This window comes from Numenius arquata, chromosome 3 (assembly GCF_964106895.1).
Source record: "Numenius arquata chromosome 3, bNumArq3.hap1.1, whole genome shotgun sequence".
Taxonomy (NCBI): domain Eukaryota; kingdom Metazoa; phylum Chordata; class Aves; order Charadriiformes; family Scolopacidae; genus Numenius; species Numenius arquata.
Window position 1 is genome coordinate 9,443,262 of NC_133578.1, and position 12,835 is coordinate 9,456,096.

General features: G+C 36.2%; 1 protein-coding gene across 4 annotated transcripts in view; it reads left to right on the forward strand.

The window, feature by feature from the left end:
- Positions 1-12,835, forward strand: part of DPP10 (dipeptidyl peptidase like 10) — a 233,609-nt gene that overhangs the window by 3,227 nt on the left and 217,547 nt on the right. For 3 of the 4 annotated variants that reach the window (XM_074145792.1, XM_074145793.1, XM_074145791.1), the window contains exon 2: positions 4,353-4,448. The exons of the other annotated variant lie outside the window; for it this stretch is intronic. In XM_074145792.1, coding sequence (XP_074001893.1) covers positions 4,353-4,448 — 96 coding nt within the window. The remainder of the gene's footprint in view (positions 1-4,352; positions 4,449-12,835) is intronic. 4 annotated transcript variants of the gene reach the window in all.

The window sequence follows — 12,835 nt, forward strand, 5'->3', positions numbered from 1 at the left end:
AGCATCCCTGCTAGTTTTCTTCACAGATAAGTGCAACGATAAAGAAAGTGCATGGAGATACTAAAGAATGAGGTTACCCTTGTTAAAGTAAGGGACTGGAGTGTGGAAAACCTTGTGAGTTTCAGACTGGGAGCCTCTGGGGCAATTTAATTATGAATCCAGTGATTTCTATGTGTAATATTTGGAGATGATTACTGGAGAAGTATTTAAGACAGAATAACAGAAGAAAGTATCTTGGGAACAATCTTATAAATAGAACTTTAAGTGAATTTGTGGCCACTGCAGAGACAGAAATAGCTGTTTATGAGATGCCATCGTTTGGATTGTATGTCAGTATAAACATAACACAGGTACCTTTTTCTGGTTTTATTCTAGTTCATGTTTTTGAAGTTCCATCACATACCTGCACACACTGAAATATTCATAGATGGATTTTCTGGGATCAGGGCCTCACTCCTTCCTTTAAACTAGCATGGTTTTGTGCTTTGCATCATGGCAGTGCGTTCCACATTGTAGGAATTATCTGAAGACCTATCTGATCGACCACTGTTGATCTGTATTTCAAAACTGAAAAATGCTCAATTGGAAGTACTCGCAACTGAAAGCTTTTATATGAAAAATCACCTAAGAACAGCCTAAGAGTTGTACAGGCATTGCCATCCTTGTGCAGGTGTTTTGCCACAACACTTCAACCTGTTTTTAATTTGGGGAATGACAGTAGTTCTACCTTCATGTTAGCTTACAGTTTCTGAAGTTGTGGCAGACTCGAATACTTTATGTGGGAATCCTTTACTGAGGTACTGATGATAGCATGATGCTGCATGATAACATATGGTAATTACTGTTAACCAGGTGGCATGTAACTCTACTCATAGGCTCAAAGAAAACTCAGAGTTTGCTTTGCTATCTCTTGATACGGAGGAAAAAAAAAATACAATTTTGCAAAAAAATTCCTTTTTCTCATTTCTAGTGTTAATTTTTTTTTTTTTCCACAGAAAATTCAGTAAGGAGTTTGCGTTAATGGGATACTATACTACATCATTATTAGTTTTATTTTCTAAGTTAGAAGGTAAATTTTATGAGGTGTTTAGATTACTTTTAATTATTAACATGCAGAAAGAATATCCTATAAACTCATGAAAAGTAATGAGGCTATTAATTTCTACTTCTGCAGTCTTCTAGTTTAGTAAACACAAACAGGTTTGTACTTTTGAATAAATACATACCGGTTATTGAACTGCTGTTAGTTTGATATATCATTAAAAAGCAGCCATTTAGTTTTTAACATTTAATTTTGTTTGTGTTGTCTGTAATCTGTGTTCAGTTTCTATACCTAATATATGTAATTTCAGACCAAAATATAGAAATCCATGGGAAACAGTGTGAGGAGGTTTGAAATATGATTCCTTCAAGGAATAATTCAATAATTTAAAACACAAATGAAAAAGAGGAGTAGTGAAAAAAAGTAGGCTACTCAGTAATGCGGTAATAAAGAGGAAAAAGGCAGTTTTTAAAATAAAACAAGTATTTTGGGAAGTACATACAAATTTGTGCTTGTGCTCAAGAAAGATTAACCCAGAATAATGTTTTGAAAGTTCATATGATGTGTCATTCCTCTTGCTATATATAAGCTAAGCATTTTGGAAACTTAAATTACTATTTTAGAGTCTTTTGATGTCAAATAAACATTTTTCTTAAAAATTATACAGTATGAGATATTGACAGAGTAGAAAGCTAGTGTCAAAGATTACAAACAAGCCTCTAGTATGGTAATGACTTATCATTACTTACTTTTCAAACATCTAGTAAAGTTGCCAGCTTTTTCAGCTTGGAAATGCTAACAGCAACTTAAAGAGTTACTTTAAAATCCAATTTATATAGACATTACTTGGCAGGCATGTGAATTTGATAGTAGACAGAGAGCAGAGCCAGTGTACCTTTCTTCTCTGATTGCCTTTCTGTACACAGTTGATATATTGTTTTAGTGTTTTTTATTAAAGCAGTTAATAAAAAAATAATCTGTGAAAACTAAACTGTCTCGGGTAAGCCAATTTTTGGCAACGTAGCAGGTTGTGTGAGCTTGATTGATAGTTGGCAAAGGGGCAGGATATAAGGGGTCACAATAAATGGAAACAGATTCAAGAAAGGTTAGAAGGGGAATCCTTTCGGGATCAAAACCAGCATCAGGACAAGGGTGCGTTGAATCAAAATTGGTGATGGAAAACAGCTTGTTGAGGGTAGGTAGTCAGCAAGGTTGTGAGGAAAGGGGAAGATGGGCATATGAAGAGCCCAGTATTTGATGCTGTTAAGTTAGAAGTAGTGTTTTGAAGACAGGGAATGTATTTGTGGAGCTGAGTAGAGCATATATAACAACATCTGCTTACTTCGACGATAAAAACTCAGTGTGTGGCAGGAGCAGGAGCTAACAAGGTCCCATGATGTGTGAACTGAGGGATTAGGTATAAATCAAGAGAGATAATGTTACTCTGCTGTTAAGCTCTGGTAAGACTGCGAGTTGAATATTGTGTCCCATTCTGGAGTTGGAGACTTAAAAAAAACCCAAACAAGCTATTTTGGTCCCTGGAAGGTAGGAAGAGGGCAAAAAGCTTATTTAAGGATTAGAATGTTTGTCTTATGAGAGAGGATTTGAAGAACTCTGCATGCTTAGCCTTACAAGACATCAAGTGCAAGAAGAGTTGATTGTGGTGAGTCAGTGCTTACCAGGGCCCTGCTGAGACCTGGGAGGAAGGCGCGTGCAAAATGCTGCAGTGCCGCGGAGTGAGCAGCTGTGGTGGCCTTGTGTCTATTGTAAATTTATGATGTGCAATAAAAAGGAGTTTCTCTTCAATACAGCAAGAATGCACCTCGTTAATACTAATGGAAGTGACTGCAGCAGGCAGTGCTGACATTTAAAGGCAAAAAAGATCATGTTGTTGTTGATTCCAGTCAGCTTTCAGCTTAGGCCTCTAATTGAGAACTCTGGCTAAATAAAGACCAATAATAAAACTATGATTGACTTTACTCACTGTGAAGGGGCCACATTTTCATCTGAAATGTATTACAGGATATGACCTCTACAATGCACATTCCTGTGTGAAAAAATGTGCTGGTAACATATTGGGATAACGTAAAGATAACAAGATTGCTCCTTGTCTGCTGTGATTCTAGATACTCTTTTTCTATGGGTCTGTCATCAGCGGCGCGGTTTAACATGAGCAATCTGTAAGGACAAAATCTAACTAACAAAAAGATTCGCTTGTAGAGAAGGTGGATGCCTGACACATTGGAAGGAAAAGCTCATAGAGCAGAGAAATACTGCACTAATCTATGGCAAACCTACCCAATAATGGTAAAATGATTAAAAGACCTGACTGGGCATCTGTCTGCTTGATTGTGTAGGAAGTGTGTAGGTGCATATTTTTACTAGTGCACAGTCAATGTATAACGCAGCTTTTGGCAGCTGCTGTTCTCCTAAATAGCCTGAAGCAGTTAGGTGAAGTGCATAGCTGCTACCAGTGAATATTCATTGGAAACTTTGTGTTTTGACAGCAAAACTTTTGCTTTAATTGTACCTTTTATTTCACGTTAGTGTGACAGTTCACTATTGAATCTTCGCTACTTATTATTTATTTAACCTACAGCCTAAGAAAAATAGAATTTAGAAGAGCTTCTTTTTTCTTTTCTGAAGCATGGAGATGATTTTAGGAGCTGGTAACTTTTTTTTTTTGTTTTTTTTTGTTTTGAAAATCAATGTTGGATAATGTTCACAAGCACAATATTCCTGGGTTCTATCATGTTTGGGAAAAACACAAGGCTGTTAGCCAAATGTTATGTTGTGCTTATCACTGAAGAGCAAGCACAGACTATAAAATGTGCATATAGAATTATATTTTTTTATTTACATTTTAATTTGTAGAATAAGTGAAATTTGTTCTAAATGTACTTATAAGAGTATTTTCTTAGATTCTGTCTTTATAAGGTGATCATATGGCCTACATCCTTTGGCTGTCAGGAAATTTTTATATTGGTGTGTAATCAGACTTTTCTTTTGGTGTGGGGCTGTGGAAAGAAGGAGCTTTCCCACTGCAGTCCCAGTATAATAAATAGCCAAGCACTACATTGTTCTGTTGCCCTGTCCATAAGATAACAATGCTTTGTTTTCTGAAGCTTTACTGAAGAAAAATGAAACGTTTTCTTGTAGTGAAAAAAAAATAAGAGCAAGGTACTGTTGTTCATTCTGACAGGACCTTTGAACTATGTATTCTGTTTCTGTAATTCCAATATTTTGCAAACAACATTGAATATATTGTTTTTAATGACTATCTAAAATGATCCTGTTATATTTATTTTAGATGAACTTGCGAATTCATCAGAAACCAGATTGTCCTTGGAAGATCTCTTCAGAAAAGAGTTCATAGTTCATAATCCAGAAGCCAAATGGATTAATGGTAAGTGTATAATCTCACATAATTTGAAAATAGGTAATAATTTTGAATATTGAATGATATCACTATCTAGGCATCGAGAAAGAATCAGTTAAAATTTCAAAACCTCTTGAAATTGGCCAGCATCCCAGTTTTGCGTCACGTCTGTTTCATTAATTTTTGAAGTGGCCTTCTAATTTTAAAGCTCTGTCTAGTACAAACCCACTAAAATTTTCTGTTTATGCTACTGAATCAGCTTGAAGCAGTGATGTAGAATTTTTTTCTAAGAACTGCATCTTGTTTGTGGATTCACAAAAATACCAATTCAGAACATTAGATCATTCTATTAATGTCTGAACTTTGGGATTTGAGAACTGATTCTGACTTTTCACATCTGGAATAGATTCTTCAATATTTCAATATACTTGTACAGCTCTTAGTCATTTTCTGATGTCTACAAATTGTATTTAATGTTCTACTTTATTAGAAGATTTACAAATAGTATGCAAATTCCCAAAGAATTATGCAGTTTTAATGTGTAAAAGAAAACAAATTCAAATTCTTTTTTTAACCTGATTGAACTCCTTTTCTCTTGATCACTTGGGTTGTTCACATTCTTTTTGTTTGCAAGAAATGTACAAGTAACACAATAGCAACCACCTGTTTCATGTTATTGTAGTTGGATCTTTGTATTACTCCAGGTGTTATAATCAAAGGAATAACAATAGGCTTTGTGCAAAATAGAGTATTATTAAGGAATGCTCTGTGGAAGGTAAGAGTTTGAAAGTCTGGTGAATCTGTATGTAAATTCAGAATAACTTTGTACGGGAAATAATGATTCAATTATATTGATCAATGTTGGTGTTCAGTAATAAATAGAACTAGTTTTCATTTGTAGGAAGCTATATGATTGAATTGAATTGTTGCTTTATGGTATACTCTAAAGAATGAAATGGGCATAACAAAGGTAAGTGCATTTCCAGAAAAAAAAAAAAAAAAGGAGAAAAGTAAGGTTAGTCTTTTTTCCAGGACCAGCTCTAGTGTTATTTGTTGTACAGTAGTTTAGTTGTAAGAGAGTGGAGGCTCCATTTATTTTCCTGCCACACCTTTTCCCCCAGCTACTCCGGTGACCATACAGTTGCTGAGAAGCCCTTAGTTCCTTCTTTGGACTGGTTTCTGGCTGAAGTCAGTGCCAAAACCTCTGGTACTGGGTAAAGCCAGAACCATGCTACTGCCAAGAGGAACAGTTTCTTCCAGTTAAGACTGTTTGGCTAATTAAATCCTAAAATAGTTTTTGATGGATTTGTTTTTATTTGTTAAAGGCACAAAGCAGCTGCCTTTGGCTCCATCTTAATTGAAAAATACTTCTCCTTATTGTCAAATAAAGTTATTACAGACCCCAGTATTGTGAATTAAAGTGGTTGCTAAAAGCAGGGAGGTCCATGGAAGAAGATCCTTATGCTAGTTCTGTAGGATGTTCTTGCTACTCAAAAACTCCGTGAGTTTATTCATCTAAGAATACTAGTAGTCATTAATAACATGCATAATATTCTATGCATGAAAATATTATTAATGTCAAAAACCCAGGACAATAAAACTAAAGGGTTATGGATTGAGTTATATTAAATTTTGTTGCTACTATAAAACATGTAGTTTATTGTATTCCTTAACTACTTACTACAGCCTATGACAAGATAAAAACTTCTTTTAAGAGTTTTGCAGATGTGGTAAAAGAAATGTAGAATTTGGTGCTAAACACTTGCTTGGATTCAGGTTTCTTTTGTGCTGTTCAAAGTCTGTCTTAAGAAACTTATACAACAGAAGATAATTTTACTAGTATCATGAAAAACAGAGGTGGTAAGCAATGTGGTCTAAAAGCTATGAGATTGTACAGTTATGAATTTTTCCATCTATTGAAAATAATATTAGAAGTACTATTTAATAAAGACCTAGTGTTTTATTAGCAGTACTGTTGTACTAGTATCCAGTCTTCCTGCAGTAATGTTTCTCTCAGCCAGTATTAGGACTCCTAAGCTTGCAGTTAGATGTTTTCCTGTGTTTATTTGCCAAAGAAACAATGAAGCCCAAAAAAGGGAAAAGAATGGGCTTTTTTCTTATTAGAGTATGTGTGTGTATGGGAATTGAGGAAAAAGCTGGCATAATTAAGTTTTTTACTAATTGTTTAGTATTTCTGATAGAGAAAAATTATGTATAGACTATTTTTTTTTCCATTTTCTTTTAAAATTCCCAGTATGGTCAATGAAATCAATATCTTAGATAAAGAACAAAATGAGGACTCATTTTGCAAAGCAGCATTTTGCTTCCTGCTTCTATTTTTATTTTTATGACTTAGAACAAGATTATATTTTCTTTCCTGGCATAGTAACATTGCAATGGTGGCATTATATGCATAGAGAATGAAATATATAACTTAATATTCTGCATTCATTTCTGTGGAGCTGGAGGGGAGCATTTGGCACTTTCTTCGGATATTGGCCGTATAAGTGCTTCTGGACCCTGCACAGGAAGTTTTTAGTGAAAAATAAGTAGCTACTTACTACTACTTTTTGCTTCTCTTGGGATAGAATAATTTGTATCCATCTGAAAGTTTTATCATCTTGACCTCCTGGAAGGGATGGGAATAGAGAGGTGATTCCTGCTGTAAGCAGTTTCTGCACGGTCTAGAGCATATTTTGTAGAAAAATATCTGATTTAAGGATTTTGAGTGTGTCGTGGATAAAAATATCTGACACGGTTATGATTTAACAGCTAGTCAAAATTTATTAATGATACAAGGCAGATTGAGAGGTTGAATTTTAGCACACGCACACAGAGGTCTCTGATTGGGAATTTCTTAATAGCAGACTGCTAACAAGCCAAAAGTTGCTGCTTTTAGGTCCTACATGTTAACGGATGGAAAGAAGGTCATCCACATCCATGAAGCTGATGTATATCTCACAACATACAGGTGGAGAGGTGGATGGGAGGGAGAGAGAGGCTAGCCTATAGTTAAAATTTCCCTTTCTCAGATTTAGGGTAAATACTCATTATGCAACAGCGTTCCTCAAGGAGCGATAGTTGAGGCTTGAGGAGGGTCTTCTTCTGCCCTGGTCTTGAGGTGTCAGCCTGAGAGGTATCTCAAGTCAGGGGAGTTACAGGCCACAGCCTGCTGCAATCCCGAAGAGCTCAAAGGGTCCTTACTAGAATAGCTACTTATAGGATCCAAGACAATTGACTTTCATCAGGTATTTTTCTGCTCTCGCCCAACTTGGATGATAGTTACGCAACCCCAGAGCTTGCTAGATCTTGGGGTTCTGGTATCCCCTTCTCTGTGGCCATGATCCATATGGTGACAGGAGTGATCAATTATAGTTATTGTCATCAAAAGGTAGAAGCCATGGGGACTAGGCACACTATACGTTCTGTTGCTCTTTACCTTTTCTTTCTTTCATGTTAGACTATTATTTTACGTTCTGGTCCATTGCATTGTTCTGTGGCCCAGGTTGGGGGGGAGATCACACCAAGTACCAAGTGACCTGAAGAGGAGGGGGGGTTGTACCACAATAGAGTACTAGATGAATCACTGTGTTCTTAGGTAAGGTCTAGTATTTAACTACTGAAATTTAATGAAACTTTCCATACTGATGTTTGAATGTCTCTAGCATTGTCTTCTGAAACTCAATGTTATTTCTTCCTTGTTTGCCAGTTCCTCCACTACAAAAATCATCCCCATGTAGTTGTTTCTAGTCTACTCTTTAATAAGACAAGCTCTTACGTACAGAAGTTTTTACAGTCCATTTCTTTTTCTGCTTGAAACTGAGTCCACAATTTTATGTGCTTGCCACCAAAGTTAATAATTATGCAAATGTTTAAAGCTGCAGAGGAACTGTTGTTCTTTATCTGAGATAATCAGCTGTTGCCAAAGAGAATAAAAGTAAAATTTCGAGCTAGTTTTAAAAGTGACAAAATATGTTCTCACTTAATGTCATTTCAAGAGATACCTGTGCAGGTATCTTTCAGATTTATTCCTTCCTTTCTTTTTTCTTCTTTTTTTTGTTTTACTTCAAAGGAAAATTTTTTTAAGCCTGACTTGGATTTTTTGTCCTTTTTTTGGGTAAGAATTTACAAAGGAAAGAGAAAAAAGAAAGGATAATGGCTAGTATTTTTTTAAAAATAATAACTTAGTAGTTTACTAAAATTTTTCAATTACATATCTGATCACTTCAACTGTATTTAAAAGGACATGGTGGAGAGCATACACAACCATCAATCAGTTAAATCTGTATTATCTGAAGGAGCATTTTGATTTCAGAAAGCCTTCCAGTTGCTTGGCATACTTTCGAAGATGTTAAATGAGAGTACATCTTCCCTTAGCATTATTGATCTTCAGGTTTTCTAATAGGAAGTGAGAATTTAAAATGCTGCCAGTGAATAATAAAGGTACTTAAATCTGACAGCACATTGGTACTGATAAGGGCTTTGCATTAGATGGCAAAACAGCTTGGTTTACTTTAGTCTAAGTAAAAAACTGCAATGTAGTTTAAAATATCCAGAGTAATTAAATTTAAGAAAGCGCTACTGTTAAACTTTCCCTATGCCAAAAAACTTGTTAAGAGACTTAATGTATCTATCATATTGCTTCTGTCTTGGATTCTAACCATTTTGCAACAGGGACCAGTCTCTGTTTCAAGGCGGGCATAGCATCTCATTTCATGACCACAGTTTGCTTTAGGAGCATGTCTCCTGGGTGCTAGTGCAATACATTTAAGGGGAAGTCATGATACATGGTGTACTAGGGCATAGTTCTAAAATAGCTTTATCAGTGACAACAACAACTGTATCATTGCTCTATTAGTTGCTCACAAACCAATGTATGAATCATTGCTTATCTGCCAATATCAGCAGTCTGCAGCTGGATCTCTGAACCGTACTGAAGCATTACTTTAGGATCTTTTCTTCATTTCTGTTAACTTAGAAATATGTATGCTGGCCTGTGAGAAATACTGAGGGCTTAAAATGTTTGCAGTCTAATCACTAGATCTTGTTGTACTTGCATTTCTTATTATCATGGACTCTGGCTGTTAATGACAGTGAAATTCAGTATCTTTCCCTTTATTCCTTCTGTGAATGTGGGATTTTGCATTTTTGCTGTTTAGATAATCTTTGCCAACATTTCCTGTATGAGGTAGAAAGCATTGAGTCCTTGCTGGTATTCCATCAGATAGGTATGTAGTCAGCAGAGTCATGACCTTTTTCATATATCTGAACGAAAAGTGTTGGAGAAGGACCTGAAGTCTGAACGATGGCCTGCAGCAGGCTGTGCCGTGGAATCATGTCTTGTGCTGAAGCTCAGCAAAACACCTGGGTACGTCAGAAATATTTTCACTCTGCCTTGAAAACAGTATGGAGGCAATAGATATCTGTTTTGTTGTTTTGTTTTTTATTTTTAACTCAAGCTCTTGTTTTATTTTTGTTTTTGTACTGTTTCCAGATTTCCTGTATTACCTCCAGCTGGGGCATGACTTTCATTTTCTGACTAATATTTACTAGTTCAGAGGTGGGCATTTTTATTAAGCTTCACACATCAGTTTTATCATTATGGAGAAAAAAAGAATGGGTGATGCCCTACCTTTTTGAAACCTCAGTGATACGAAGGGAGTGGTTAATGGAGGAAGTCCGTCCATCCCCCCCTTCACATTTTATTTTGAAAAAATTTATTGTGTTTAGTAGAGTCTCTCTTAAAAAAAAAAAAAAAGAAAAAAGAAAATAAAAAGGAAATACTAAACCATTTTTGCTTTACAGTTGAACAGTCACTTCCCTGCAATATTTTGTAGACTGTGTATTAAAGTTAGCATAGAAAGGTATTACCTGGCTGAAGAAGTATTATTGCTTTGCATCATGTTTGGTCTCCTTAAAGAGCAAATGAGACCGTGGCTTCCAATAGATTTATTTTTGGTTGTGCCTAGCACCTTTCTCTTGCTCTACGCTGCTTTTATCACCTGGGGAGTGAAATGTGTAGACAGTCACCTTTGCTTGAGCTGGTGCTTTTCTTGAGTCTCTGTTGGCTCTTGTCTGTCCTGAAAAATTAAATGAAAAGTGAGTCTGAGAAAGCTGGCAATGAAGATGGTTGAAATTGCTTTAAAACTTGTGGATGATATAAATGGAAGTGCTTTGGGAAGCACAGCACACAGATTCCACAGTACCACCTGTGCCGATTTTGTGCAGGAAACTATGGTTTAAAACATTTGGCACTTTTAAAAGGATGCTTTTCATGTGCACAGGAGGCAAATATGAACTTTATTTATCAGATCTGAGCATGTTGTGATGTTTGCCAATGGATATGGGTCAAGTGCAAGAAATCAGTCTGTCACTGACCAATAAAAGAAGACACATTCTGCTCCTGCAAATTGTTGCTGAGTTGGAATCAATAAACAGACAAATATTTCTATTAGAATTACCTATCTATATATGCTGGTATTACTCTTGTAATTTATGGTGGATATTATTAAGAGTGAAGTCCTGTATTATTTTTTTTCCCTCCCTTAAATGAGATGAGGGTCTGAAGTGGCCAGGCTGGAATGCAGCCATTGTGCACAGAGCATTTTTGGTGTAGCAGGAGCTGTGTTTTGCATTCAGATATTTAGGCTGTGACATGATTCTCTGTCAGGGACTTGGGCAGAAGTGAAGAGGTATGTAGTGGTGCTCTTGCCAGCTCTGTATATAGCTTTAATTATTTATCTGAATCTATCTGTGCAGAGCCTGAAGCTGGAAGCCAGGCCAGGGAACTGTTTCATTGCCTGTGGTTCAGTGTGAAGGGTTTATTTCTGAAAGGCAACAGAGGGTGGTTGGACTTTGATTCCCCATGCAGGGAAAAGCAGCACGTAACATAAAAGATTAAAAAAAAATCCTAGATAGGGCTCCAATCTATGGAGGCTTTTAGCTAAAAATCTTTCACAAAAGTCTAGTGGTGGTGTGAATTACACACGCAATTTTTGCCAAGTCTGAAGACTTAGTATTGCAAAATCACCAGAAAATTTGAAAAGATACATAGAGTGTCTCCAAGCTGGCTAAAGTTTCTCTCAGAAACTGCTAAAAAGGGAAATAAAAGTTTTGATCAATAGTATTCCACTGATTTATTAAAATACTTTGTTAAATAAAAGGGTTTAAACAGTCTTGTTGTAAAATGGATTGAATGATTCAATTCTTTCATTAGGGAACTGAATGGAGGAGTTTGGTGCTGTATTTGTGCTGATGTTGAAAACTTCCCTACAAGTCAACTGTAGCTGGGTAATTGGTCATTCAGCCTAGGGTTGTGAGGGTAATAACATTCCTTGTTGTGTCCCTTGATGCAGGAATTGTGGCTTCTCAAACGGTGGCCAATCTTGATTTAGGAGGAATTTTGATTTTCTGATTTGTTTTGGGGGTTTTGTGGTTGGTTTGTTTGTTTTTTATTTAAGTTTAGTAGTTTTGGTTGATTTTCTCTGAGTTTCTGGTCTTACAAAATGAATTTGTTCTTAAATATGTATTTGAAGAATGCATGTGAAGCAGAAGATAAATAATGTGAGGTGCATAAAGCAATGTAAGTGTTAATGTGAACAGGTAATAGAAACCGAAACAAATTATTTTATGCAGTATTGTGGGTAGGATTGCAAATAAGAAAGCATGAAATAATTTGGGTTGCAACTGTGCATGAGTGTAACAATCAGGCTTAAAAATGATGAGGCAAAGTCCTATACTTTTGTCTGCATGAAAGTGGAGATTTAATCTCATTTCTGTAGGGATTTATCAGAAAATAGATGGTGTTTTTAATCAATAATCATTATCTTAAAGCAAATATTAATTTTCTTCTGTGAAGCAGTGATGCTTTTGTGCTTCACATTCAGAGACGTGTGAGTGGGTCTTGCCTGTTTTGATGTTGTGGCTCTGCAGCTGTGGGACACTCACCAGGGTGGCAGCAGAGCTCTCCCCCGTGGGCAGGAGGCCAGAGGATTACCGTTCCTTTCATCCTCTGCTTCTCTGCCCTGAGGATGAGCGGTTGTATAGCCTATCGCTCAGACAGGTGTTTTGTCCTACTCATTAAAATTCTTTGTTTCACCAGTCATAACACAATAGAGCTTTTTTCCACAATTATTTTTCCCTCTAGACTGTGTTCAGTCTAGTCCTTAAATAATTTTACTTTGTGGCTATTTTAATGGATCTTCTCTGCCTGATCACACTATTGGGATCTGCTGCATCCAGCATACTTCTTTCTGCTCTCCTATTATTGATGTCTCTAAGGTGCCACATGACTTGCTTGTTTAGAGGTAGATCTTGGGTAGTTTCTGCTCAGATCAACTATGTTAAGCCCCATTGCTACATCGATAATGGTGCCAGGGTTAATGATTGTTAACAAGCATTAAATAGTGCTATGT